The sequence below is a fragment of the Oncorhynchus mykiss genome, chromosome 13, assembly GCF_057628025.1.
Source record: "Oncorhynchus mykiss isolate SJ-2025 chromosome 13, ASM5762802v1, whole genome shotgun sequence".
Classification (NCBI taxonomy): Eukaryota; Metazoa; Chordata; class Actinopteri; order Salmoniformes; family Salmonidae; genus Oncorhynchus; species Oncorhynchus mykiss.
The window spans coordinates 24,037,473-24,061,575 of record NC_143034.1 but is presented as its reverse complement, the minus strand read 5'-3'; the positions used below and the strand labels follow the sequence as shown (position 1 = coordinate 24,061,575).

General features: G+C 43.9%; 2 protein-coding genes across 4 annotated transcripts in view; one reads left to right on the top strand and one right to left on the bottom strand.

The window, feature by feature from the left end:
* cnnm2b (cyclin and CBS domain divalent metal cation transport mediator 2b) overlaps positions 1 to 16,799 on the top strand; it is a 60,812-nt gene extending 44,013 nt beyond the window's left edge. Inside the window, exons 2-8 of one of the 3 annotated variants that reach the window (XR_016485766.1) lie at positions 1,327 to 1,470; positions 1,849 to 1,986; positions 3,494 to 3,663; positions 8,277 to 8,370; positions 8,881 to 9,094; positions 11,203 to 11,381; positions 15,936 to 16,133. Coding sequence is in view for 2 of the 3 variants with exons in the window: in XM_036940413.2 (XP_036796308.2) it covers positions 1,327 to 1,470; positions 1,849 to 1,986; positions 3,494 to 3,663; positions 8,277 to 8,370; positions 9,032 to 9,094; positions 11,203 to 11,381; positions 15,936 to 16,190 (1,043 nt within the window). In the remaining variant the exon portion in view is untranslated. Of the gene's footprint in view, positions 1 to 1,326; positions 1,471 to 1,848; positions 1,987 to 3,493; positions 3,664 to 8,276; positions 8,371 to 8,880; positions 9,095 to 11,202; positions 11,382 to 15,935 lie in introns of all 3 variants that reach the window. The other 2 variants (XM_036940414.2, XM_036940413.2) reach the window with 2 other exon arrangements.
* Positions 6,128 to 6,980, bottom strand: LOC149978791 (uncharacterized). Its single transcript, XM_090194534.1, has 2 exons — positions 6,892 to 6,980; positions 6,128 to 6,788 (listed from the first exon to the last, which is right to left on the bottom strand). The coding sequence occupies exons 1-2, from the start codon at positions 6,978 to 6,980 to the stop codon at positions 6,128 to 6,130; spliced, it is 750 nt and encodes a 249-aa protein (XP_090050660.1).
* Positions 16,800 to 24,103: the final 7,304 nt, after the last annotated feature.

The following is a 24,103-nucleotide window of genomic DNA, read 5'->3' as shown; positions in this document are numbered from 1 at the left end:
TGCCTTTTACTGAGGAGTGGCTTCCGTCTGGCCACTCTACCATAAAGGCCTGATTGGTGGAGTGCTACAGAGATGGTAGTCCTTCTGGAAGGTTCTCCCATCCCCACAGAGGAACTCTGGACCTCTGTCAGAGTGACCATCGGGTTCTTGGTCACCTCCCTGACCAAGGCCCTTCTCCCCTGATTGCTCAGTTTGGTTGGGCAGCCAGGTCTTGGAAGAGTCTTGGATGGTTCCAAACTTCTTCCATTTAAGAATGATGTGGCCACTGTGTTCTTGGGGACCTTCAATGCTGCAGGACATTTTTGGTACCCTTCTCTAGATCTGTGCCTCAACACGATCCTGTCTCTGTGAGCTCTATGGACAATTCCTTTGACCTCATGGCTTGGTTTTTGCTCTGACATACACGGTCAACTGTGGGACCTTATACAGACAAGAGTGTGCCTTTCCAAATCATGTCCAATCAATTTAATTTACCACAGGTGGACTCCAATCAAGTTCAAGAAACATTTAAAAGATGATCAATGGAAACAGGATGCACCTGAGCTCAATTTTGAGTCTCACCGCAAACGGTCTGAATACTTATGTAAATTAATTATTGCTGTTTTGTTTTGTTTTTTTGTTTTTTGTGCAAAAATGACTAAAAACCTGTTTTTGCTTTGTCATTATGGGGTATTGGATGTAAATTGATGAGGGGAAAAAAATATTTCATCAATGTTAAAATAAGGCTGTAACTAACCAAATGTGGGAAAATGAAGGGGTCTGAATACTTTCCGAATGCACTGTATATGCCCTGATGAAATATCCCAGATGTGAAATACTGTATTGATGTATGATGTGTGCTTTATTACTTTATGCAATGTATCATTAAGCCATAAGGCCTGGGGAGGTGTGTTATGTTGCCAAAATACCACGGCTAAGTGCTGTTCCTTTGCACAACGGAACACAGAGTACCTGGATACAGCAAGCGGAATATTGGCCATATACTACACACCTCTAAGATGCCTTATTGCTGTTATAAACTGTTTAACAATGTAAAAAAAAATAAAAAAATTGTCATACTTTCAGCCAATCAGCATTCAGGCCTCGAACCACCTGGTTTATAATTAGTGATATATTGCATGAACAGAGAGTACTTGACCTCTATCCTCTGAGTGTTCAAAAAGACCACCGTGTTCATAAGTTGACCTTTATAGCGTTGGAGACAGAGGCTCTTGCTGCACTTTATCACTATGACCCAAAACTTTACAACCTCTTAAATGTGTGTTCTGTCTCTATCTCTCTCTATCGCTGTCTCTCTATCGCTCCTTCTGTGTGTGTGTGTGTTAGGTAAATCCCACCTGGCCATAGTTCAGAGGGTGAACAACGAGGGTGAGGGTGACCCCTTCTACGAGGTCCTGGGCATCGTCACCCTGGAGGACATAATCGAGGAAATCATCAAGTCAGAGATCCTGGACGAGACAGACTTGTACAGTAGGTGCCCAAACTACTAAGGGGTATCAATGTTTTCATTTTGAGTAACTTGAACCTGTTACCAGACCAGTACCACTTTATTATCTGCTGTAATGTAAGGTGCTACTGCAAAGGTTTAGCTTCCAGGCAATTTACATCGTTGTTATGTTATGTCCAGTAATGTTTCAACGGCAACTCTGTTTCCCCCATTTTTTTTATTTTACATTGTACACACGTTGTCCATAGGGAAAGAATATATTTGCTTGAAAATAAATTCCTTTGAGTAACTAAAGTTTATTCACCCTTGTACCTAGGAAATACACTATCAAAGTCAGCTTACAATTTCTCCCTTTTGCCAAAAACAATTTCTCCCCTTTCATCCCATTTTTCTCCCCTCAGCTGACAACAAAACGAAGAAGAAAATCACCCATCGTGAGCGGAAGCAGGATTTCTCAGCCTTCAAGCCCAACGACAGTGAAATGAAGGTTAAAATATCACCTCAGCTTCTGCTGGCAACCCTGCGTTACCTAGCAACAGGCAAGTGTGCACACTGCGTTGCTGCTTGACTTCCCCCAGTGTGCCCTCAGAACCCTGACTGTGGAACGTGTGTGTGTGTGTGTGTGTGTGTGTGTGTGTGTGTGATGTACACGTGGGTGTTTGTCTGAGAGGAAACACTAGGCCTCTGGGGAGCGCTGCAGGGGATGTCTGCACAGACTTTATATGGCTCAGTCTGAAAACATGGCCGACTATTTGCTTGCGTGTCATGTTCTCATCGGTTGGGAGACTGTAGCATTTAGCTTGGAACACATACCACAATTTGTTTACACTACTTTCACGATGACATCACTTTCAACAGTTTGGCTGATTGCCGGGGTTCTCACAGAAGGCATGTCTACATGCCAGACCTTTATTCACATATGCTTGAAATTCTTGATTGAGATGTGCTTGATTGAGCTTGCCTAGGGCAATGGGTCGAATGGAATAGTCCCCAAAGTGCAAACCCCATCCCATCTGGTACCTCAGGCAGGCTAAAGCAAACAGGCTAAAGCTCAAAGCAGAACATTAGATCCAGATCAATATATGGCTGTGGTGCCAAGTGTTTAAAAGATTTTAAATACTATTAGAAAAATCCCATGGAACGTACAACTGGAACCACCGTGGAATGTCCCAGCTAGCTACCAGTAGTAGAGCACAGGTGATTAAAATATGTTGCATTTGTAGGGGATTTGGTGAGAACTTTGACCTAGCGAGCTGCTAAGCATCGCTTAAAGCTGTGGCCCCGCTGGCCCCTCTAAAGGAACAGCAGGGCCAGTCCCTACCGTAGTGTGGTGGAGCAAGCTGCCAACTGAGACATATCACCACACTCTGGTGTCAGGGGCACGATTGGTTAGCCTTTGTTACCTTGACCAATGAGAAAAATTATAGAGTATGGGGAGAATCAGGTTGAGCCTGTGTGCGATACACGTGATTATAGTCAATTTACCGTAGATAAGGTGATAATGAGGTGATATGTTAAATGCAAGAGAGGGAGTGTGTTTTTACATGGAATTCTATTGTTGATATGGTATTGTAGGGTATTACATCACAACATCTTGTGTCTTACCACTGCATCATATTGTCTTGTACAATGTTGTATCTTACGATATTGGTCAATTTGTTCTTAAATTATGTCTCTCTCTCTCTCTCCCCCCTCTCTCTCTCTCTCTCTCTCTCTCTCTCTCTCTCTCTCTCTCTCTCCCTCTCCCCCCTCTCTCTCTCTCTCCCTCTCTCTCTCTCTCTCTCTCTCTCTCTCTCTCTCTCCCTCTCTCCCATCCCCTCTCTTCTCTCTCTCTCTTCTCTCTCTCTCTCTCCCTCTCTCCCCCTCTCTCTCCCTCTCTCCCCCTCTCTCTCTCTCTCTCTCTCCCACCCCCTCTCTTTCTCTCTCTCTCTCTATTTTCTCTCTCCCACCCCCTCTCTTTCTCTCTCTCTCTCTCTTTTCTCTCTCTCTCTCTCTCCTCTATCTCTCTTTCTCTCTCTCTCTCTCTCCATCCATCCCCCTCTCCAGAGGTGGAGTCGTTCGGGCCGGTGCAGATGTCAGAGAAGATCCTGCTGCGTCTGCTCAAACACCCCAACGTGATCCAGGAGCTGAAGTACGACGAGAAGAACAAGAGAGCACCAGAGCACTACCTCTTCCACAGGAACAAGCCTGTGGACTACTTCATACTCATCCTGCAGGTCAGTACCGAGCCATGCCATTGGGCCAGGGGTTAGTACGGGGCCACGCTATTGGGCCAGAACCAGGAAGATGAAACACTACAATCACTTAACTGTTGTATTTGTCTTTCTTGCACTCACAAACACTGATTTTGCAGAGAGCAGATATTTTACTTGCAGTGATTGAGATGCTGTATGTAGTTGTACAACGACAGCAATGACAAATGTAGAGCAGGGCCACGCTATCGGCCCGGGTCAGAAATGGGCAACGCTATCGTCCGGGTCAAAAATGGGCCACGCTATCGGTCCGGGTCAGAAATGGGCAACGCTATCGTTCCGGGTCAGAAATGGGCCACGCTATCGGCCCGGGTCAGAAATGGGCCACACTATCGGGCCAGGTCAGAAATGGGCCACACTGTCGGGCCAGGTCAGAAATGGGCCACACTGTCGGGCAAGGTCAGAAATGGGCCACACTATCGGGCCAGGTCAGTAATGGGCCACACTATCGGGCCAGGTCAGTAATGGGCCATGCTATTGGGATACGGTCACTACACTCTTCAGCTGTGGTTACACCTTGCATTAACATGTAGTTGTCATCATCCGATCAAGATGGAGATTTGTTGCGTCTACACATGGTAATAAAATGTGTCTGTTATCTGCCCACTACGTCCATATTGTGACCAGATTCCCTGGTCCCTCCCTCGATGCAAAATTATCCAACCTGACTTGAACCTCCCCTTACGACACGAGCTGTATCAATCGACAGAAAACAGCTAACTTTTTATACTCAACATTACAGCCCAATACCTTGTCCAGCTCTGAATAAAATGGGGATTGGGTTTTCCCACTCCAGTAGGCAGTTAGTTTCTAATGAAGTCCATGATGTTAATTCTGGAGGAATTGTCAAGGTATCGTTACCCATAATTACTACCTCAACAGGCCAGTGCGATTTATCTTTAGAGGACGGGACAACCGTGACGTTGGTAAGCTTTCGTGGTCAGGATTAGTTTACACTTCAAGGATATCCGTACAAATGCGTCTTTGACTTCCTCCGGCGGTCAGGAAGGTCAAATCACAATCAGTTCACAATGCGTCTTTTGATTGTCTACACCTGTCGACAAATGTGGGCACAATCAGAATGTTGACAAGATCAGGGCAACTGACGCATGTTAGAACCAGGTATAAAAGAGGCTTTAGGGAAAAAAGTGCTATCTAGAACCTAAGCGGTTCTTCGGCTGTCCCTATAGGAGAACCCTTTTTGTTTCCAGGTAGAACACTTTTGACATCCATGTAAAACCCTTTCCACAGAGGGTTCTACCTGAAAACAGAAATAGTTTGTACCTGGAACCAAAAAGGGTTCTCATATGGGGATAGCTAAATAATCTTCTGGAACCCTTTCCCTAAGAGTGTAGGCCAGGAAGGGGATTGTCAGCTATTAAACAAAGCAAGGGGATTTTCCACTAATTATAAACAAGAGTGAGATTTGCCATCGAGTCAGGGTGGCAGCATGAGGGTGATGCAAGTCGGAAGTGATGCTGCAAGTACCTGTTTTAAAGGCCCAGTTCAGTCAAAAAAAGTGAATTTTCTGTATTTTATATATATTTCCGCACTGAGGTTGGAAAAATACAGGTTTTTTTTGTTTTTGTGAAAATGATGATAAAGCCCTTTTAGTGTAAGCGCTGTTTGAGAAGACCACCTAAAGGTACAGCCTGTTTTGGTAGGATGGAGTTTTGACCTGACTGGTGACATCATCAGGCGGTAAATGAGTTGATAGCCCAATAAGAAAGAGAGTTCCAAACCTCTCTGCCAATTAACAGCTAGTTTTCAGTTTTCCCCTCCCAGCTCTAACCACTCCCAGACAGTCCAAGCTAAATTCTTGAGAAATTGCTCTTTACTAAGAAGCTACTTTTGTTTCTTTTTGACCATTTTAATTGAAAACAATCACAGTAAGGTACTTAATTGTTAACAAGAAATGATTTGATATTGAGATAAACACGTCTGCATTGGGTATTTAATCTTTAAGAGAAAGTGTTACTGTCACGGGTGTCGTTGGAAGTAGACCACAGTGCAGCGTGGTGGGCGTACATTTTATTTTATTTTAAAATGTCGCCAACAAAACAAGAAACAACCGTGAAGCTTACAGGGCTAAGTGCCACCAGCAAAGTTAACTAGCCACACTGAAAGGAGGGAAAAAGTGCTACCTTGATTCCCAATCAGAGACAATGATTGACAGCTGTCCCTGATTGAGAACCATACCCGGCCAAAACATAGAAATAAAGAAACATAGAATGCCCACCCCACATCACACCCTGACCTAACCAAATAGAGAAATAAAACGGCTCTCTAAGGTCAGGGCGTGACAGTACCCCCCCTCAAAGGTGCGGACTCCGACCGCAAAACCTGAACCTATAGGGGAGGGTCTGGGTGGGCATCTATCCACGGTGGTGGCTCTGGTGCGGGATGTAGACCCTGCTCCACCTCTGGCTCACCCCGCTTTGGTGGTGCCTTTGGTGTGGTGACCCTCGTTGCGGGACCCGGACTGGGCACCCTCGTTGCGGGCCTCGGACTGGGCACCCTCGTTGCGGGCCTCGGACTGGGCACCCTCGTTACGGGCCTCGGACTGGAGGCCGTCGCCGGAGGCTCCGGACTGAAGGACGTCGCAAGAGGCTCCGGACTGAAGGACGTCGCAAGAGGCTCCGGACTGAAGGATGTCGCTGGAGGCTCTGGACTGGGCGCCGTCGCTGGAGGCTTCGTGCCATGACTCCTCACTGGAGGCTTCGTGCCATGGATCATCACTGGAGGCTTCTTGCCATGGATCATCACTGGAGGCTTCGTGCCATGGATCATCACTGGAGGCTTCGTGCCATGGATCATCACTGGAGGCTTCTTGCCATGGATAATCACTGGAGGCTTTGTGCCATGGATCATCACTGGAGGCTTCGTGCCATGGATCATCACTGGGGGCTTCTTGCCATGGATCATCACTGGAGGCTTCTTGCCATGGATCATCACTGGAGGCTTCGTGCCATGGATCATCACTGGAGGCTTCTTGCCATGGATCATCACTGGAGGCTTTGTGCCATGGATCATCACTGGAGGCTTCTTGCCATGGATCATCACTGGAGATTTCGTGCCATAGATCCTCACTGGAGTGGAGAGACACACACGAGGCCTGGCTCTGGGAGCAGGCACAGGATACCCTGGGCCGTGGAGGCGCACTGGAGGTCTCGAGCGTAGAGCCTGCACAACCCGTCCTGGCTGGATGGTGACTTTGGCCTGGCACGTGCGGGGCGCAGGCACAGGACGCACTTGGCTGTGCAGAAGCACCGGAGACACATTGCGCAGAGCCGGCGCAGGATATCCTGGGCCGTAGAGACGTACTGGCGGCCAGATGCGCTGAGCCGGCACCCTCCGACCTGGCTGGATGCACACTCTAGCCCGGCCGATGCGGGGAGCTGGAATGTAGCGCACCGGGCTGTGAATGCGCACTGGAGACACCTTGCGCTCCACCGCATAACACGGTGCCTGACCAGTACGACGCTTGCCACGGTAAGCGCGGGGAGTTGGCTCAGGTCTCCAACCTGACTCAGCCAAACTCCCCGTGTGCCTCCCCACCTAAAAAATTGGGGGGCTGCCTCTCGTGCCTGGTCCGTTGCCGTGACTCCTGGTAGCGAAGTCGTTCCTCCCTTGCTAGCCTGTTTTTCAGCCTGTTTCCATGGCAGGGTCTTGTCCCCTGCCATAACCTCCTCCCATGTCCAAGATGTCCTCCATTCTCTCTTCTCCCCGGGCCCAGGATCCCTGCTCCTCCTGGCCACACTGCTTGGTCCATGTGTGGTGGGTAGTTCTGTCACGGGTGTCTTTGGAAGTTGACCAAAGTGCAGCGTGGTCAGCGTACAGTTTCTTTTATTTTATAATGTTGCCAACAACCGTGACGCTTACAGGGCTAAGTGCCACAAACAAAGTTAACTACCCACACTGAAAGGAGGGAAAAAGGGCTACCTAAGTATGATTCCCAATCAGAGACAACGATTGACAGCTGTCCCTGATTGAGAACCATACCCGGCCAAAACATAGAAATAAAGAAACATAGAAAACAAAACTTAGAATGCCCACCCCACATCACACCCTGACCTAACCAAATAGAGAAATACAAACAAAAAACGAGCTGTTATTGGCAGAGAGGTTTGAACTCTCTTTGTTATTGGTCTATTAACTTATCTACCTTATTTACCGTAACCAGGCTAGCTGAAACTCCACCCATGCTAAACCCTGCTTGATGAGATTTTATTTTCAACCAGTAACTATCAGGAAATAACACGGATCACAGTTTCGTCAGCTGTTGTACAATATGATACAAAACACAGGGCGAACAGAACTCACTGGGCCTTTAAAAGAACGTGAAGTAAATAGTCATCTCACTGCGAAGGAGAGATTTGCCTGAATATTGTTCAAGGTGTGAATTCTGTAATGTTGTTACGCGGTTCAGTCAATGCCTCGACTATAATGCTGCTAAAACAAAAACACATAGTGACTTTACTGTAGCTGATGTTCAAACCTCTATACCCCGCAGTACTTCTCAACTGATCTGAGTCTTCTTCAGACTCTTACGCAGAGTGTGTTGTGCTCCTCTGCAGGGGAAGGTGGAGGTGGAGGCAGGGAAGGAAGGGATGAAGTTTGAAGCAGGAGCGTTCTCCTCCTATGGGATGATGGCTCTCACCACCTCTCCAGGTAAGACTTCCTTGTATACCGACGTCTCAATGGCTGTGTCTAAAATTAGGTCCTATAAATATTCACTGCAGTACACAACACTTTTGTCCAGAACCCTACGTCCCTATATAAAACTACTTTACAAAAATACTACATTGTAGTCTATAGGCACCTACCATGTATATTTCAGATTTCCCCAATTCCCTCCTACCCATCATCCATCGGCAGCTACTGAGACAAGGGCTAGGTCTAGGATGACTGGTTTAGAAATAGTAAAGAAACAGTTTATCAGTAACCAAGTGAATTGACTCATATTGAAATAAGGTATGACACATTTTTTTGTGACGCAGCCTCTGTATTTTCTCAGTTCATTCAAACTTCCAGTCAGGCGCTAGTAGGATCTCAGAGACACCTGCTGGTGAGAGGGCAGAATTACACCCTCCTCATCAAAAAAGTTGTCACTGTAGTTTGGTTTATGGAACATAGAGCACATGCTTATGAGATTATGTATTTTGTCATATTTTATCACAGACCCTCTTTCAATGTGCTTGGATGGCACGTTGGTTGTTTTTCAGGACACAGTGTACGACGGTAACGTTATACAATTATTTAATTTGTGGGCTTTGGTGATGGATTTTTCCGTGTGTGTCTCCCTTCTCTGTCGTCCGTCTCGCCTCGCCAGTCCCTCTCTCCCTGTCTCGTACCTTCGTTGTCAGTAGGGCTGAGTCCCTAGCAGGATCTCCAGGTATGATAGTCCTCTCTTTCCTGCCTGCCTTCCTGCCTGCCTGCCTGCCTGTCTGTCAACCTGTCTGTCTGTCAACCTGTCTGTCTGTCCATCCATCCCCCCTATCCCTCTATCTCTCCATCTCTCCTCACATCTAATATGCCTCTTCCATCTGTCTATCACCCATTGGGATGAGTGTACACTTCACCTAAGCCTGGTATTTACCGGTATCAAAACTGCATGATGTGTTGTGGACATAGCAATGAATTCTGGACCTGCTGGTCATGAGCTTAATTTCTTTGGGAGTGGGATTCTCTTGTGCCACATAGCAAGAATACTTTGAGCATATTGTTTGTTGCATGTTTGTGTATTAATACGCATTTCCTACTTACTCTGTCCTTACGTTTGCTTTGCATATTAAATGTTGTTCTGCATGGATGTTTAACAAGGGAGGACGTACCTATTGTTTCGGACTCTGAAGGATGTCTGTTACTGTGTACTGTTCATGTGAAGCGTCCATTCCTCTGTGTGTGTGTGTGTGTGTGTGTGTGTGTGTGTATGTGTGTGTGTATGTGTGTGTGTATGTGTGTGTGATAACCAGTGCCATAACTCAAGCCAGTGAATAGTGTAGTAGGGGCCCCCAGAGTGAGGCATAGCCGCCACTAGAGACAGGCTCCACCCCTCTAGCCCCTTAACCCTCTGACTCCATAAACAAGGCTATGAGTTACAGCCCCCAGCAGGGCCGCTGACTGCAGCACGCACACACACAAGCTGCAAGCACACACACACATTCTGAAAACATACACACACACACACACACAGCTCAGGCCTCTGATCCACCCCAAATTTACTAAATTCCCTCCTCCTTCTTCTCCCCCTTGTCCCACTCCACCCTCTTCCACTCCATCCACTCCTCCATCCCTTACCGTCCCCCGTCGGCCCCCGAGAAAGTAGAGTACTAATCTCCCAGGGTTCACTGGGCCTTGGACTACTGCGTGGGTCTGGGGACCACATCCAAACCCAGGATTACATACATTCCAGCCAGAGTAGTGAGCATTAACGCCCCAGTCCTCTGCAAGCCCACCTCTTTTCCACTTTGTTGTGTGGTTTTCCTCTCGTCTGCTTTTTAAGGAGTGGAAAACATAAGCTGAGTTTAATTAAAATAAAGAGAAAGTATTCTAATTTGAGAAGTGGGGAAAAAAGCAGCGTCACTCTAGACCACTGACTCAAAACCTGTGAAGCAAAGCCCCCCCCCCTCCCCCTAATGGGAGGACTTAATATATATATTACATTTCCATTGTCACGATCGTCGTAAGAAGCGGACCAAAGCGCAGCGTGGCGTGAATGCAGAATTTAATAGATGACGAAAAACACGAAGTAAACTGTACAAAAACAATAAACGACCGAGAAACTATCATAAGGACTGTGCTGACACAAGCAACTAACATAGACAATCACCCACAAACAAACAGTGAAACCCAGGCTACCTAAGTATGATTCTCAATCAGAGACAACTAATGACACCTGCCTCTGATTGAGAACCATACTAGGCCGAAAACATAGAAATCCCAAAATCATAGAAAAACAAACATAGACTGCCCACCCCAACTCACGCCCCGACCATACTAAATAACGACAAAACAAAGGAAATAAAGGTCAGAACGTGACATCCATACATTGCACCAAGGATTCTTGGCCTATATGTTACCTAATCATTCAATTAAAGAAATAGCTTTTCATTCTGTGTAGAATTCAGTAAATAGATGATGCACAATCAGGTTGTGTAAAAGGAGATTAGATGACAAACATAAATCATACACAGCTATGGCTAGGTACAGCAGTACAGCTATAACTGATTGTGGATTCCATATACACGGTCTGTGTGATATGTTCTGTGGGTTCTGCTTTTACTCTGTTCTCTATTCTGTTCTCAGATCAGGGCTGGGGTCAATTCCATTTCAATTCCAGGTCTCTTCAATGCTTTTCAATGAGGAAAATGTAGAATTGGATATTGGAGTTTGGTTTACGTTCTGAATCGACTTTCATAGACATGGGATCGACCCCAAGCCCAGATAGGTATTTGCTGTGAACAGAAGCCGAAAACTTCTATTCTTCTCTAACCTGTGCAGAGAACAGGTCCCCCCCGCGGCCGTTTGGCCTGAACCACTCAGACTCCCTGAACCGGAGTGACCGCATCGATGCCATCACACCCACTCTGGGGAGCAGTAACAACCAGCTGAACGCCTTCCTACAGATATACATGCCAGACTACTCTGTCAGGGCTGTGTCTGACCTGCAGTACATCAAGGTGAGAGGATAGTCAGGATACACACACACACACACACACACACACTACAGATATACATGCCAGACTACTCTGTCAGGGCTGTGTCTGACCTGCAGTACATCAAGGTGAGAGGATAGTCAGGATACACACACACACACACACACACACTACAGATATACATGCCAGACTACTCTGTCAGGGCTGTGTCTGACCTGCAGTACATCAAGGTGAGAGGATAGTCAGGATTCACACACACACACACACACACACAGACACGCATACACACACTACACACACATTACACTATACACACACTACAGATATACATGCCATACTACTCTGTCAGGGCTGTGTCTGACCTGCGGTACATCAAGGTGAGAGGATAGTCAGGATTCACACACAGACACGCATACACACACTACACACACATTACACTATACACACACACTACAGATATACATGCCAGACTACTCTGTCAATGCTGTGTCTGACCTGCAGTACATCAAGGTGAGAGGATAGTCAGGATTCACACACACACACACACACACACACACACACACACACACACACACACACACACACACTACAGATATACATGCCATACTACTCTGTCAGGGCTGTGTCTGACCTGCAGTACATCAAGGTGAGAGGATAGTCAGGATTCACACACAGACACACACACACACACACACTACAGATATACATGCCAGACTACTCTGTCAATGCTGTGTCTGACCTGCAGTACATCAAGTTGAGAGGATAGTCAGGATACACACACACACACACACACACACTCACACACACACTACAGATATACATGCCAGACTACTCTGCCAATGCTGTGTCTGACCTGCAGTACATCAAGGTGAGAGGATAGTCAGGATACACACACACACACACACACACACACACACACACACTACAGATATACATGCCAGACTACTCTGTCAATGCTGTGTCTGACCTGCAGTACATCAAGGTGAGAGGATAGTCAGGATACACACACACTACACACACATTGCACTATACACACACTACAGATATACATGCCAGACTACTCTGTCAGGGCTGTGTCTGACCTGCAGTACATCAAGGTGAGAGGATAGTCAGGATACACACACACACACAGACACGCATACACACATTACACACACATTACACTAAACACACACACTACAGATATACATGCCAGACTACTCTGTCAGGGCTGTGTCTGACCTGCAGTATATCAAGGTGAGAGGATAGTCATGATACACACACACGCATGCATACACACACTACACACACATTACACTATACACACACACTACAGATACAGTTGAAGTCGAAAGTTTACATACACTTTAGCCAAATTCATTTTAACTCAGTTTTTCACAATTCCTGACATTTAATCCTAGTAACAATTCCCTGTCTTGGGTCAGTTAGGATCACCACATTATTTTAAGAATGTGAAATGTCAGAATAGTAGAGAGAATGATTTATTTCAGCTTTTATTTCTTTCATCACATTCCCAGTGGATCAGAAGTTTGCATACACTGAATTAGTATTTGGTAGCATTGCCTTTAAATGGATTAATTTGAGTCAAATGTTTCGGGTAGCCTTCCACAAGTTTCCCAAAATAAGTTAATAATAATAAGTTAATAAGTTAATAAGTTAATAAGTTAATTTTGGCCCATTCCTCTTGACAGAGTTGGTGTAACTGAGTCAGGTTTGTAGGCCTCCTTGCTCGCACACGCTTTTTCAGTTCTGCCTACAAATATTCTACAGGATTGAGGTCAGGGCTTTGTGATGGCCACTCCAATACCTTGACTTTGTTGTCCTTAAGCCATTTTGCCCCAACTTTGGAAGTTTGCTTGGGGTCGTTGTCCATTTGGAAGACCCATTTGCGACCAAGCTGTAACTTCCTGACTGATGTCTTGAGATGTTGCTTCAAGATATTCACATCATTTCCCATCCTCATGATGCCATCTATTTTGTGAAGCGCACCAGGCCCTCCTGCAGCAAAGCACCCCCACAACATGATGCTGCCACCCCCATGCTTCACGGTTGGGATGGTGTTCTTTGGCTTGCAAGCCTCCCCCTTTTTCCTTCAAATATAACAACGGTCATTATGGCCAAACAGTTCTATTTTTGTTTCATCAGACCAGAGGATGTGCAGTTGCAAGCCGTAATCTGGCTTTTTTATGGCGGTTTTGGAGCAGTGGATTCTTCCTTGCTGAGTGGTCTTTTAGATTATTTCGATATAGGACTCATTTTACTGTGGATATAGATACTTTTGTATCTGTTTCCTCCAGCATCTTCACAAGGTCCTTTGCTGTGGTTCTGGGATTGATTTGAACTTTTCGCACCAAAGTATGTTCATCTCTAGGAGACAGAACGTGTCTCCTTCCTGAGCGGTATGAAGGCTGGGTGATCCCATAGTGTTTATACTTGCGTACTATTATTTGTACAGATGAACGTGGTACCTTCAGGCGTTTGGAAATTGCTCCCAAGGATGAGCCAGACTTGTGGAGGTCTACAATTTATTTTCTGAGGTCTTGGCTGATATCTTTTGATTTTCCCAAGATGTCAAGCAAAGAGGCACTGAGTTTGAAGGTAGGCCTTGAAATACATCCACAGGTACACCTCCAATTGACTCAAATGATGTCAATTAGCCTATCAGAAGCTTCTAAAGCCATGACATCATTTTCTGGAATTTTCCAAGCTGTTTAAAGGCACAGTCAACTTTGTGTATGTAAACTTGACTTGTGTCATGCACAAAGTAGATGTCCTAAACTATAGTTCGTTAACAAGAAATGTGTGAAGTGGTTGAAAAGCTAGTTTTAATGACTCCAACCTAAGTGTATGTAAACTTCCGACTTCAATTGTATACAAGCCAGACTGCTCTGTTATGGCTGTCGGACCTGCAGTATATCAAGGGGAGTCTATACACACTTCTACACACACGTGTGCACGCACATACTGTACACACACACACACACACAGACACACACATTTTTGACCAACCGCCTTGATTCGGTCTTATGTAGCAAAATTTGAAATGGTGTTTTTTACATTGGATAAAAGCAGAGACCCAGAGCTACAAAATGGTATATCATACGCTGCATTTGAGAAACAATGGGAAAGTCATTTTGCTTTGAAAGTTGATAAACTGGTAAACTCACTTTTGAGAAAATCGGCTTTGAATGCTTTGGTACCTACTGGAGAGCTCTTCTTTGTCTACACCTATTCAGCCCCCCATTAAGCTTTAGCTCCTCCAATCTCTTTATCTGAGCGTTTTTTCCTAACAACAGCAGTCAAGCACCCAAGCTAACTGGTTAACAGTTGTCACAGTGACATTCTATTAAAATGGACACTTGCATAGTGGAGCTGTAGCTAGCTATCTAGCTAAACAATGAACCATAATCCCAACTCATGACGTTACTAACCTGCATGAATCTGCAGGTAGCTAACCAACCAGGTTCAATGTTAGCTAGCTAACATTTTGCAACAACTAGCCAAGCAAATGGCTCTGAGATACAAATAATACGATCATACACGTAACGTTAGGTAGCGAGCCAGCCAGCTAATGTTAGCTATCTAGCTAACAGTACACTTTAACTTGAAATGAAAACAACTGTCAAAATTTGAAATGTGTCAAATGTAGCTAGCTAAACTATCTTACCCGTATACGTCATGGTTGGATGCTTCTCCCTGTCACAGATGCCATGGTTGCCCTTAGTTTGAAGATGTAATCCAGAGACAGGTGTTTTGTCCATGTCTTTAGCTATCATACTCTAATTCCACTGATTTCAAACCTCGATCCTCCAGGAAGTGGAGAGCAACACTTATGCAGTTCTACTGAGCAATAGATTTTCTAAAAAGCAGTGTTAGACAGGATTACCTACACATACTGACCAGCTCAAATAGACAGAAGTGTGCTACATGGCATACCAATCCGAACTCATCTCCCGGTATTTCCAGCCCACTCATTATCTCAGCCAATCATGGCTAGCGGGAAGGTTGCTGACTTTTTCTGTGGCTAAACCAACTAGGCTTTCAATTTAACAATTGTATTCGTTTTTACAGATGGCATACAAGTTTGTGATTAAGGCACATGAAAGTTCACATGTTCCAGAAGGCATTTCTTCCAATAAAAAAAACGCATTTTGATAAACAAAAAAAAGATTGTGGCTCAAATGGCTGTCCTGTAAAGTAGTGACCCGCAACATACACCTAGTTTCCTGAAACGGGTCACATTTGGCTGTTGCTTGTATAACAGTGGAGGTTGAGGTTGAATTGACTGGCGTAGGATCTGTCCAAGTGGGAGGATGTAGATTATGAAAAAGAGGGGGCCTAGCATGGAGCCCAGAGGCACACCCTGTGTGACTTTAGTGAGATATATGTGTCCAGTTGGTGAAACATGATTGAAACCAGGAGAAAGTGGATAAGAATGTTCTATTGGAAATGTAGCTATGCTATCATTCAAGGTGATCATGTAGATATCCACACCTGCCAGTTCAACTGATGCCCAGGGATGCTATTTAATATACTGTAATATCATATAACCTGATATCATGTATTATCCTCCCGCAGGTGACCCGTCAGCAGTACCAGAACGCCCTGATGGCGTCGCGCATGGATAAGACGCCCCAGTCGATGGACAGTGAGTTCACCAAGATCGAATTGACTCTGACCACTGAGCTCCACGATGGTGGAGGGGGAGGCGTCCTGGAGACGCCAGCTATGGCCCACCACGAGACAGCCAGCCTGCTCAACCTCAACACACAGCCCCAGAACTGTCTGGCCCACAGGGTCAACCACACTGCGCACAATGAGGGACCCATCTAGCCCACACTGGGATGGTGGGGACAGAGGGAGAGGAGGGAGGAGGGGTCTGGGGTCTGGGGACAGGGGGAGAGGGTGAGAGGAGTGAGGAGGGATGGTGTTAGTACCCTCTGGGCCAGGGCCTGGGCCTAATCCTCCAACATCCAAGGACCTCTAACCCCTACCCATCACCCCCTTATGGCTGGAAGACCCTGGAGGGTTTGAGGGGAAGGACCTCTAACCCCTACCCACCACCCCCTTATGGCTGGAAGACCCTGGAGAATTTGAGGGGAAGGACCTCTAACCTCTACCCACCACCCCCTTATGGCTGGAAGACCCTGAAGGATTTGAGGGGAAGGACCTCTAACCCTTACTCACCACCCCCTATGGATTGAAGACCCTGGAGGATTTGAGGGGAAGGACCTCTAACCCCTACCCACCACCCCCTTATGGATTGAAGACCCTGGAGGATTTGAGGGGAAGGGGGCTACGGAGATGTGTATACTGAGCCCCAGCCTGAACCTCTACTCTCTACCCTCCACCACCCCTGTCTGATTCCACAGCCTGGAACAGGATACCCTTTGGGGTAGTGGGGAAGGGGGCTAAAGGGATAGCACTCTGGGCCCTCACCCACCTCTAGAAGACCCTGTTAAGGTGGGCTTGGACCGTCCTCGGCCAATCCATCCGCTTAAATACCCGGGAACCTGGTATTCCAGTAGCTCGGAAAGATGGACAACAGTGTGCATGCCCCCCCCCCCCCCCCCCCATTCCCTGACCACACACAAACACTTACACATAAGTATACACACTTTCCAGTCTGTTCTTGTTCAGGGATTGGCAGTGGACTGTAGTATTACTAGTACTACTACAACGAAGGACTTAAACGCACGCAGACAAATATGGTTAGTCAAAGACTGTACCAAATACCGCTTTGAAGGAAACCATGGAACCATGAACCAAGAATGTTTTTGTGCATTTATTTATTATATATATACAGTGGGGAGAACAAGTATTTGATACACTGCTGATTTTGCAGGTTTTCCTACTTACAAAGCATGTAATCCGTCATTTCTATCATAGGTACACTTCAACTGTGAGAGACGGAATCTAAAACAAAAATCCAGAAAATCACATTGTATGATTTTTAAGTAATTAATTTGCATTTTATTGCATGACATGAGTATTTGATACATCAGAAAAGCAGAACTTAATATTTGGTACAGAAACCTTTGTTTGCAATTACAGAGATCATACGTTTCCTGTAGTTCTTGACCAGGTTTGCACACACTGCAGCAGGGATTTTGGCCCACTCCTCCATACAGACCTTCTCCAGATCCTTCAGGTTTCTGGGCTGTCGCTGGGCAATACGGACTTTCAGCTCCCTCCAAAGATGTTCTATTGGGTTCAGGTCTGGAGACTGGCTAGACCACTCCAGGACCTTGAGATGCTTCTTACGGAGCCACTCCTTAGTTGCCCTGGCTGTGTGTTTTGGGTCGTTGTCATGCTGGAAGACCCAGCCATGACCCATCTTCAATGCTGTTACTGAGGAAAGGAGGTTGTTGGCCAAGATCTCGCGATACATGGCCCATCCATCCTCCCCTCAATACGGTGCAGTTGTCCTGTCCCCTTTGCAGAAAAGCATCCCCAGAGAATGATGTTTCCACCTCCATGCTTGGGGTTGTACACATCCTTCTTCTTCCTCCAAACACGGCGAGTGGAGTTTAGACCACAAAGCTCTATTTTTGTCTCATCAGACCACATGACCTTCTCCCATTCCTCCTCTGGATCATCCAGATGGTCATTGGCAAACTTCAGACGGGCCTGGACATGCGCTGGCTTGAGCAGGGGGACCTTGCGTGCGCTGCAGGATTTTAATCCATGACGGCGTAGTGTGTTACTAATGGCTTTCTTTGAGACTGTGGTCCCAGCTCTCTTTAGGTCATTGACCAGGTCATTGACCAGGTCCTGCCGTGTAGTTCTGGGCTGATCCCTCACCTTCCTCATGATCATTGATGCCCCACGAGGTGAGATCTTGCATGGAGCCCCAGACCGAGGGTGATTGACCGTCATCTTGAACTTCTTCCATTTTCTAATAATTGCGCCAACAGTTGTTGCCTTCTCACCAAGCTGCTTGCCTATTGTCCTGTAGCCCATGCCAGCCTTGTGCAGGTCTACAATTGTATCCCTGATGTCCTTACACAGCTCTCTGGTCTTGGCCATTGTGGAGAGGTTGGAGTCTGTTTGATTGAGTGTGTGGACAGGTGTCCGTTATACAGATAACGAGTTCAAACAGGTACAGTTAATACAAGTAATGAGTGGAGAACAGGAGGGCTTCTTAAAGAAAAACTAACAGGTCTGTGAGAACCGGAATTGTTACTGGTTGGTAGGAGATCAAATACTTATGTTATGCAATAAAATGCAAATTAACTACTTAAAAATCATACAATGAGATTTTATGGATTTTTGTTTTAGATTCCGTCTCTCACAGTTGAAGTGTACCTATGATAAAAATTACAGACCTCTACATGCTTTGTAAGTAGGAAAACCTGCAAAATCGGCAGTGTATCAAATACTTGTTCTCCCCACTGTATATATGTGTATATATATGTATGTGTGGAGAAGATATGATATATACCAGTGCACAAACATGCATGGGCATGTAGATGTTTGTGTGTGTATATATGTGATATTGAAATACATGCTATATACATATATATATATATATACTCATACAGTACCAGTCAAAAGTTTGGACACACCTATTCATTCAAGGGTTTATCTTTATTTTTACTATTTTATCAAATATATTTTGATTTGTTTAACACTTTTTTGGTTACTACATGATTCCATATGTGTTATTTCATAGTTTTGATGTCTTCACTATTATTCTGCAATGTAGAAAATAGTAAAAATAAAGAAAAACTCTTGAATGAGTAGGTGTGTCTAAACTTTGGACTGGTACTGTACATCCATGTATATGAGTTGGTGAGGGTATTTTAAAGATATGTATATTACAGATGTTGTTATTTTCACTATGCTTCTCAATCAGGATAACGGTACCGTATCTTTTCACCTTCTTAAAATCACACGATTGCCTTTAAAAAAAAAATTCATCTTAATTATTTTTAACAAAGTGCAATGGGGGAAAAAACAGTATATTTAGGAGATGATTATGAATAAAAAAATCACTTTATTGTAAATTGAGACAGATATATTTGTATGTTTGTATGCACCGTATGTATGTGTGTATTTTGGTTCAAAGATGCTGAGTTGCAACCGTCCACAAGCAAAACCCGTCCCTAAGCCAGTTTCTTTCTCCTATTACGGCCCATGTACGTTCAGAAGCCCTTTGACCTCATTATATCGCTGTTTGATATGGAGGTTATCCAGACTTAAGTTAACAGACTTAAAGCAGACTTAATAATAGAATCCAGACAAGTCTTACGACTGTGGTTCAGGATGTATTGACATTGAAAAGTGCTAACTTGGCACTTATGAACGCATGTGTCTTTTATTATTCATAATCAAACGTGATCATTGGCCAGTATTAATGACCTCATCTAACATGTTGAGCATCATGAACGTCACAAAAGCAACCTCGACATTAAACTATTGTCCATGAATGACCCTCCTTGTATGGCACAGCACTCTCCTTTCCACTGTGTGTGTGTTGTGTGGCATGTTAAAGTATGTTCAGTCGCCTTCAGCTCATGTTGAGCTTAGAGTGTAAGCTTTATTCAATCAAACTCTTTAACTGGGTTTTGGGGTTAAAGGCAGACTATGCATTATGAAATACACTGAGTGTACAAAACATTAGGAACACCTTCCAGTCATTTTGAGTTGCACCTTAACTTTTGCCCTCGGAAAAGCCTCAATTCATCAGGCATGAACTCTACAATGTGTTGAAAGCTTTCCACAGGAATGCTGGCCCATGTTGACTTCAATGCTTCCCACAGTTGTGTCAAGTTGGCTGGATGTCCTTTGGGTGGTGGACCATTCTTGATACAGATGAGAAACTGTTGAATGTGAAAAACCCAGCAGGGTTGCAGTTATTGACACAAACCAGTGCGCCTGGCACCTACTAATATACCCCGTTCAAAGACACTTAAATCTTTTGTCTTGCCCATTCACCCTCTGAATGACACACACACACAATCCGTGTCTCAATTTTCTCAAGGCTTAACAATCCTTCTTTATCCTGTCTCTTCCCCTTCATCTACACTTATTGAAGTGGATTTAACAGTTGACATCAATAAGGGATCATAGCTTTCACCTAGAATTACCTGGTCAGTCTATGCCATGGAAAGAGCAGGTGTTCTTAATGTTAGGTCCACTCTGTGTATAGCATACACAGTGTGGCAAATTCCTGCTTAAATAAATTGACACCAACAAAACTGAAATTTACTATTGCATTGTGGGAGGGTGCAAAGTCGAAAGAGCCAATAGTTGGGAGCCTTGGCAGATTCAAATGTTCTCGTTGTTGTTGTCAGTAAGCAGGATGTCGCCCCGCTGTGAATGATGTCATTTTTTGGAGTGTACCTTTGAGATTAAGGTACCATTCTTCTTGCAGTGTGAGAATGTAATGAAAAACAATGTTTACTGTGTGAAACAAAAATAATAATGCTTCAAGCATGCTCTCTTTCAGTGCAAGAAGAATGTTTTTTCCCAACAATGCCCCAATCATCTGGTTAACAAGTTTAATCAAATAGTGTGGGCTTGAACTGAAACCTTTTTTTAATTGAACCTTTATTTAACTAGGCAAGTCGGTTAAGAACAAATTCTTATTCACAATGAAGGCCTACAGCGGAACAGTGCCTTGTTCAGGGGCAGCACGACAGATTTTTTTTACCTTGTCAGCTCGGGGATTCGATCCAGCAACCTTTCAGTTACTGGCCCAACGCTCTAACCACTACCTGTCAGCCCAAGCTTGTTGATGTTATACACCCTTTAACTTGGTCACATGGTCACTGTTGGAGATGAACAGAAACGGTTGTTTTTCTGTGACTGACTGATCTTTTTTGTAAGGCTCGAGTTCATACCAACGTAAAACACTTTAAAGTGAAAACATTGCCAAATTAACACTTATTAAGTGCTTGTTTTCACATGCTAGTTTTTCAACTTTGTAATCTAATAATAATTCATTGAATGACCATGTGCCACTGAAGCTAAAAACCTTAACATTCAAATGCTTACTATTATTATTATTATTATTATTTATTGTAAGAGCAAAACTTTCCCTTCGATGGTTATTATAGATGCTAGTTCTTTGAATTGTGATGACTTGAATCATAGCAATGCATAGTTTGGGAGAAATTAAGGAAAATATGAAATCTCACCGTTGATGTACTGTATTGAATGTACACAATTACAGTATTAGAACTACTAATGTGTTTTCTGTATCTTAGCCACAAATATGTTGTAGCCACACATATGTTGTATATTTCTTATCACAATTCTCCTATAAGCTTGTAAACAAATGATTCTCTGTTTTTCTTTGCGATGGATCATTACCTAATTTGTTATCATTTGTCTCTTGGGAAATATGTATGTCTCTTGGGAAATATGTATGAAGAACCAAGCCAGGGTTGGGGTGTATGTACAAGGCGTATGCCTTCTGTTGAGTATATTAACTTCAAGTGTAAACTTATTTCTAGGGTAATGTAATGTTGGGTTGACTTTTTCTTTGTATCCGTTTGTATATAAATGGTTTTATATGAATCAAAGCTGAACTTAAAGTAGAAGTCCAAAAATAACTCTCCTATCCTAAATCCCTGTAGACGCAGCATCTTAACGTAACGCACGTTGACGCAGTTTGTAGTCATCCTAGACAGTTGTAATATCTGCTCGCTAAAGCAAGGATATTCATTGCAGAATGTATCTCCAAATAGTATGGGAGTGCAATTGCAACTTTTGACCACTGGTGGTCGCCATTCTCTTAGTGTCACAGTATTCCCAAATTACTGTGAGCATAAACAACATGGGTTGGCAACCTTCCCACATACACCAAGGGGCTTCCATTTCAAAATGACCAGACTATGGAAGAGATTAATAACACTGACCAGATATTGTTGTTTTTGTTGTTTTACTTGTGAGTGTTCCTATGCATCAGGTGAACTCTGCTCTGCAAGGACAATTATTCCAGAGATAAGTGATGATGATGATGATATAATACGATTGTATTTGTACTTTACCATCTATATTTTGATCACTGCTGTATCTAATACACTTATATGAAAAAAGAGTATCTCCTTCAAAATAAAAGTCCTTCACATGCAGATGAGGGTTTTTCACATGTTCATGTTGGAATGTTGAAAATAACATATATGACTTTCCAGTGTAGTCTTGTGTTGGTTTTGGAGCCTTGTTGTGACCTATATCTTGACCCATGTGGTCTTTACCCCTGCTTCTTGAACATTCACAGGAAAAGAAACACCTGAAAAAAGAGATCCCTCTCTCTTTCTATTGCTCTCTCTCTTTTCCCCCTCTTTCTCTGAGGACTTTCTCCGCTCTAAAGATAAGACCCACATCACCAATGAACGACTACAGTATTTGTCAAGACACTTTTAGACCCGCTGAAAAATACTTCACTTGCTACTCTCCATTCTATCCTTATCTGAGTCATATCGGAACATGTTTATCCTCATGCTGCTATGTATTTGTGCCTGCCCACATGTTTGATACTCAACACGACAAAAGCATTCCCATATTCTGCTCTGGTTGGTGTTGGTGGTACAATAAAAAGTGAACTATTAACAGAATGTGTAATAGTGATGGAATATGTTATTTTTCCCCTCAACACAAAGGTGCTCAGATTAAAGAGAGGCAGTTCAGAACATTGTACGGAGGCAATTTCAAGGACAGAATGATCTATTGCAAAGATGATTTACCCTTCTGTTAAAATGACATTTTCAGTAGCTGGTTTGTCTTGTTTAATCTTCCTGAAAGGTATTTAAGTCTGGAAAAACGTAACTGTTTAAAAAAAAAAAATACTCATAAAAATGTATTTAAAAAAAAATGTCCCATGTCTGTTTCAAATGTTTCCATGTTTTAATTTACCTGCTATTCTTGATTTGTGTTAAAAACCATTGCGGCATTATAAGCGAAAGTTGCTGAGTGAAAAAAAATGCGGCTGATGCTGCTGCAAATATTACCCCTTGACCTTGCATGTTAGCGTACACGGATCTGCCAAACGCATTGACGGAGTTGTGGACATTTAACCCTTGGATCAAAGCATTAGGAGATGTACATTTATTTGTGTACCTATTCATGACTTTTTTCCACTATACAGTATACATTTCCCGTTGTGTAGCCTATGTCCATCTGTTAACTGGAACCACACAATGTTTGCGTTGTAGTAAGTCTCAATGTACTCACAGTATGCAATAGAAATGTTTTCAAATCTTATTACATAGTGTAACATGAATGGGGATTTGGTGCTCAGAGAAATGGATTTGGGATTACTGGATATATTTTATTTGGTAGTTAAATAGAATTGTAAAAAAAAAAGGGAGGGGCGTTTATATCTTCCAACTTTGACAGGACTTCTATTCTTGAATCATGTTTTGAGTCACCTTTTGGACACCCAAATGTCAACCCTTTTAAACTGTGAGGGGGAGGTAAAATGACAAATGTAATCCCCCCCCCATGTGCTTGATTTTTTTGTCACCAGAGGGATGGGAGGGGAGAATTCTAGACTCTTAAGTGCCCTGAAGTTCATTGGATATAAAAACTATGCAAGCAAATAGATTTTTCACAATTAATTGTAGAACATTTAATTTAACACATTACTGGATATATTAAGTCCTTTCGGTATGCAATAATGTTTATGTATGATTATATGCAAGTATAATTCTTACATTCAAATACTTGTTTTACTCAAAATTGTAAAACTATAGTTTTGCAAGAAGAACAACAGGAGACAGTACACACCCAGTGAC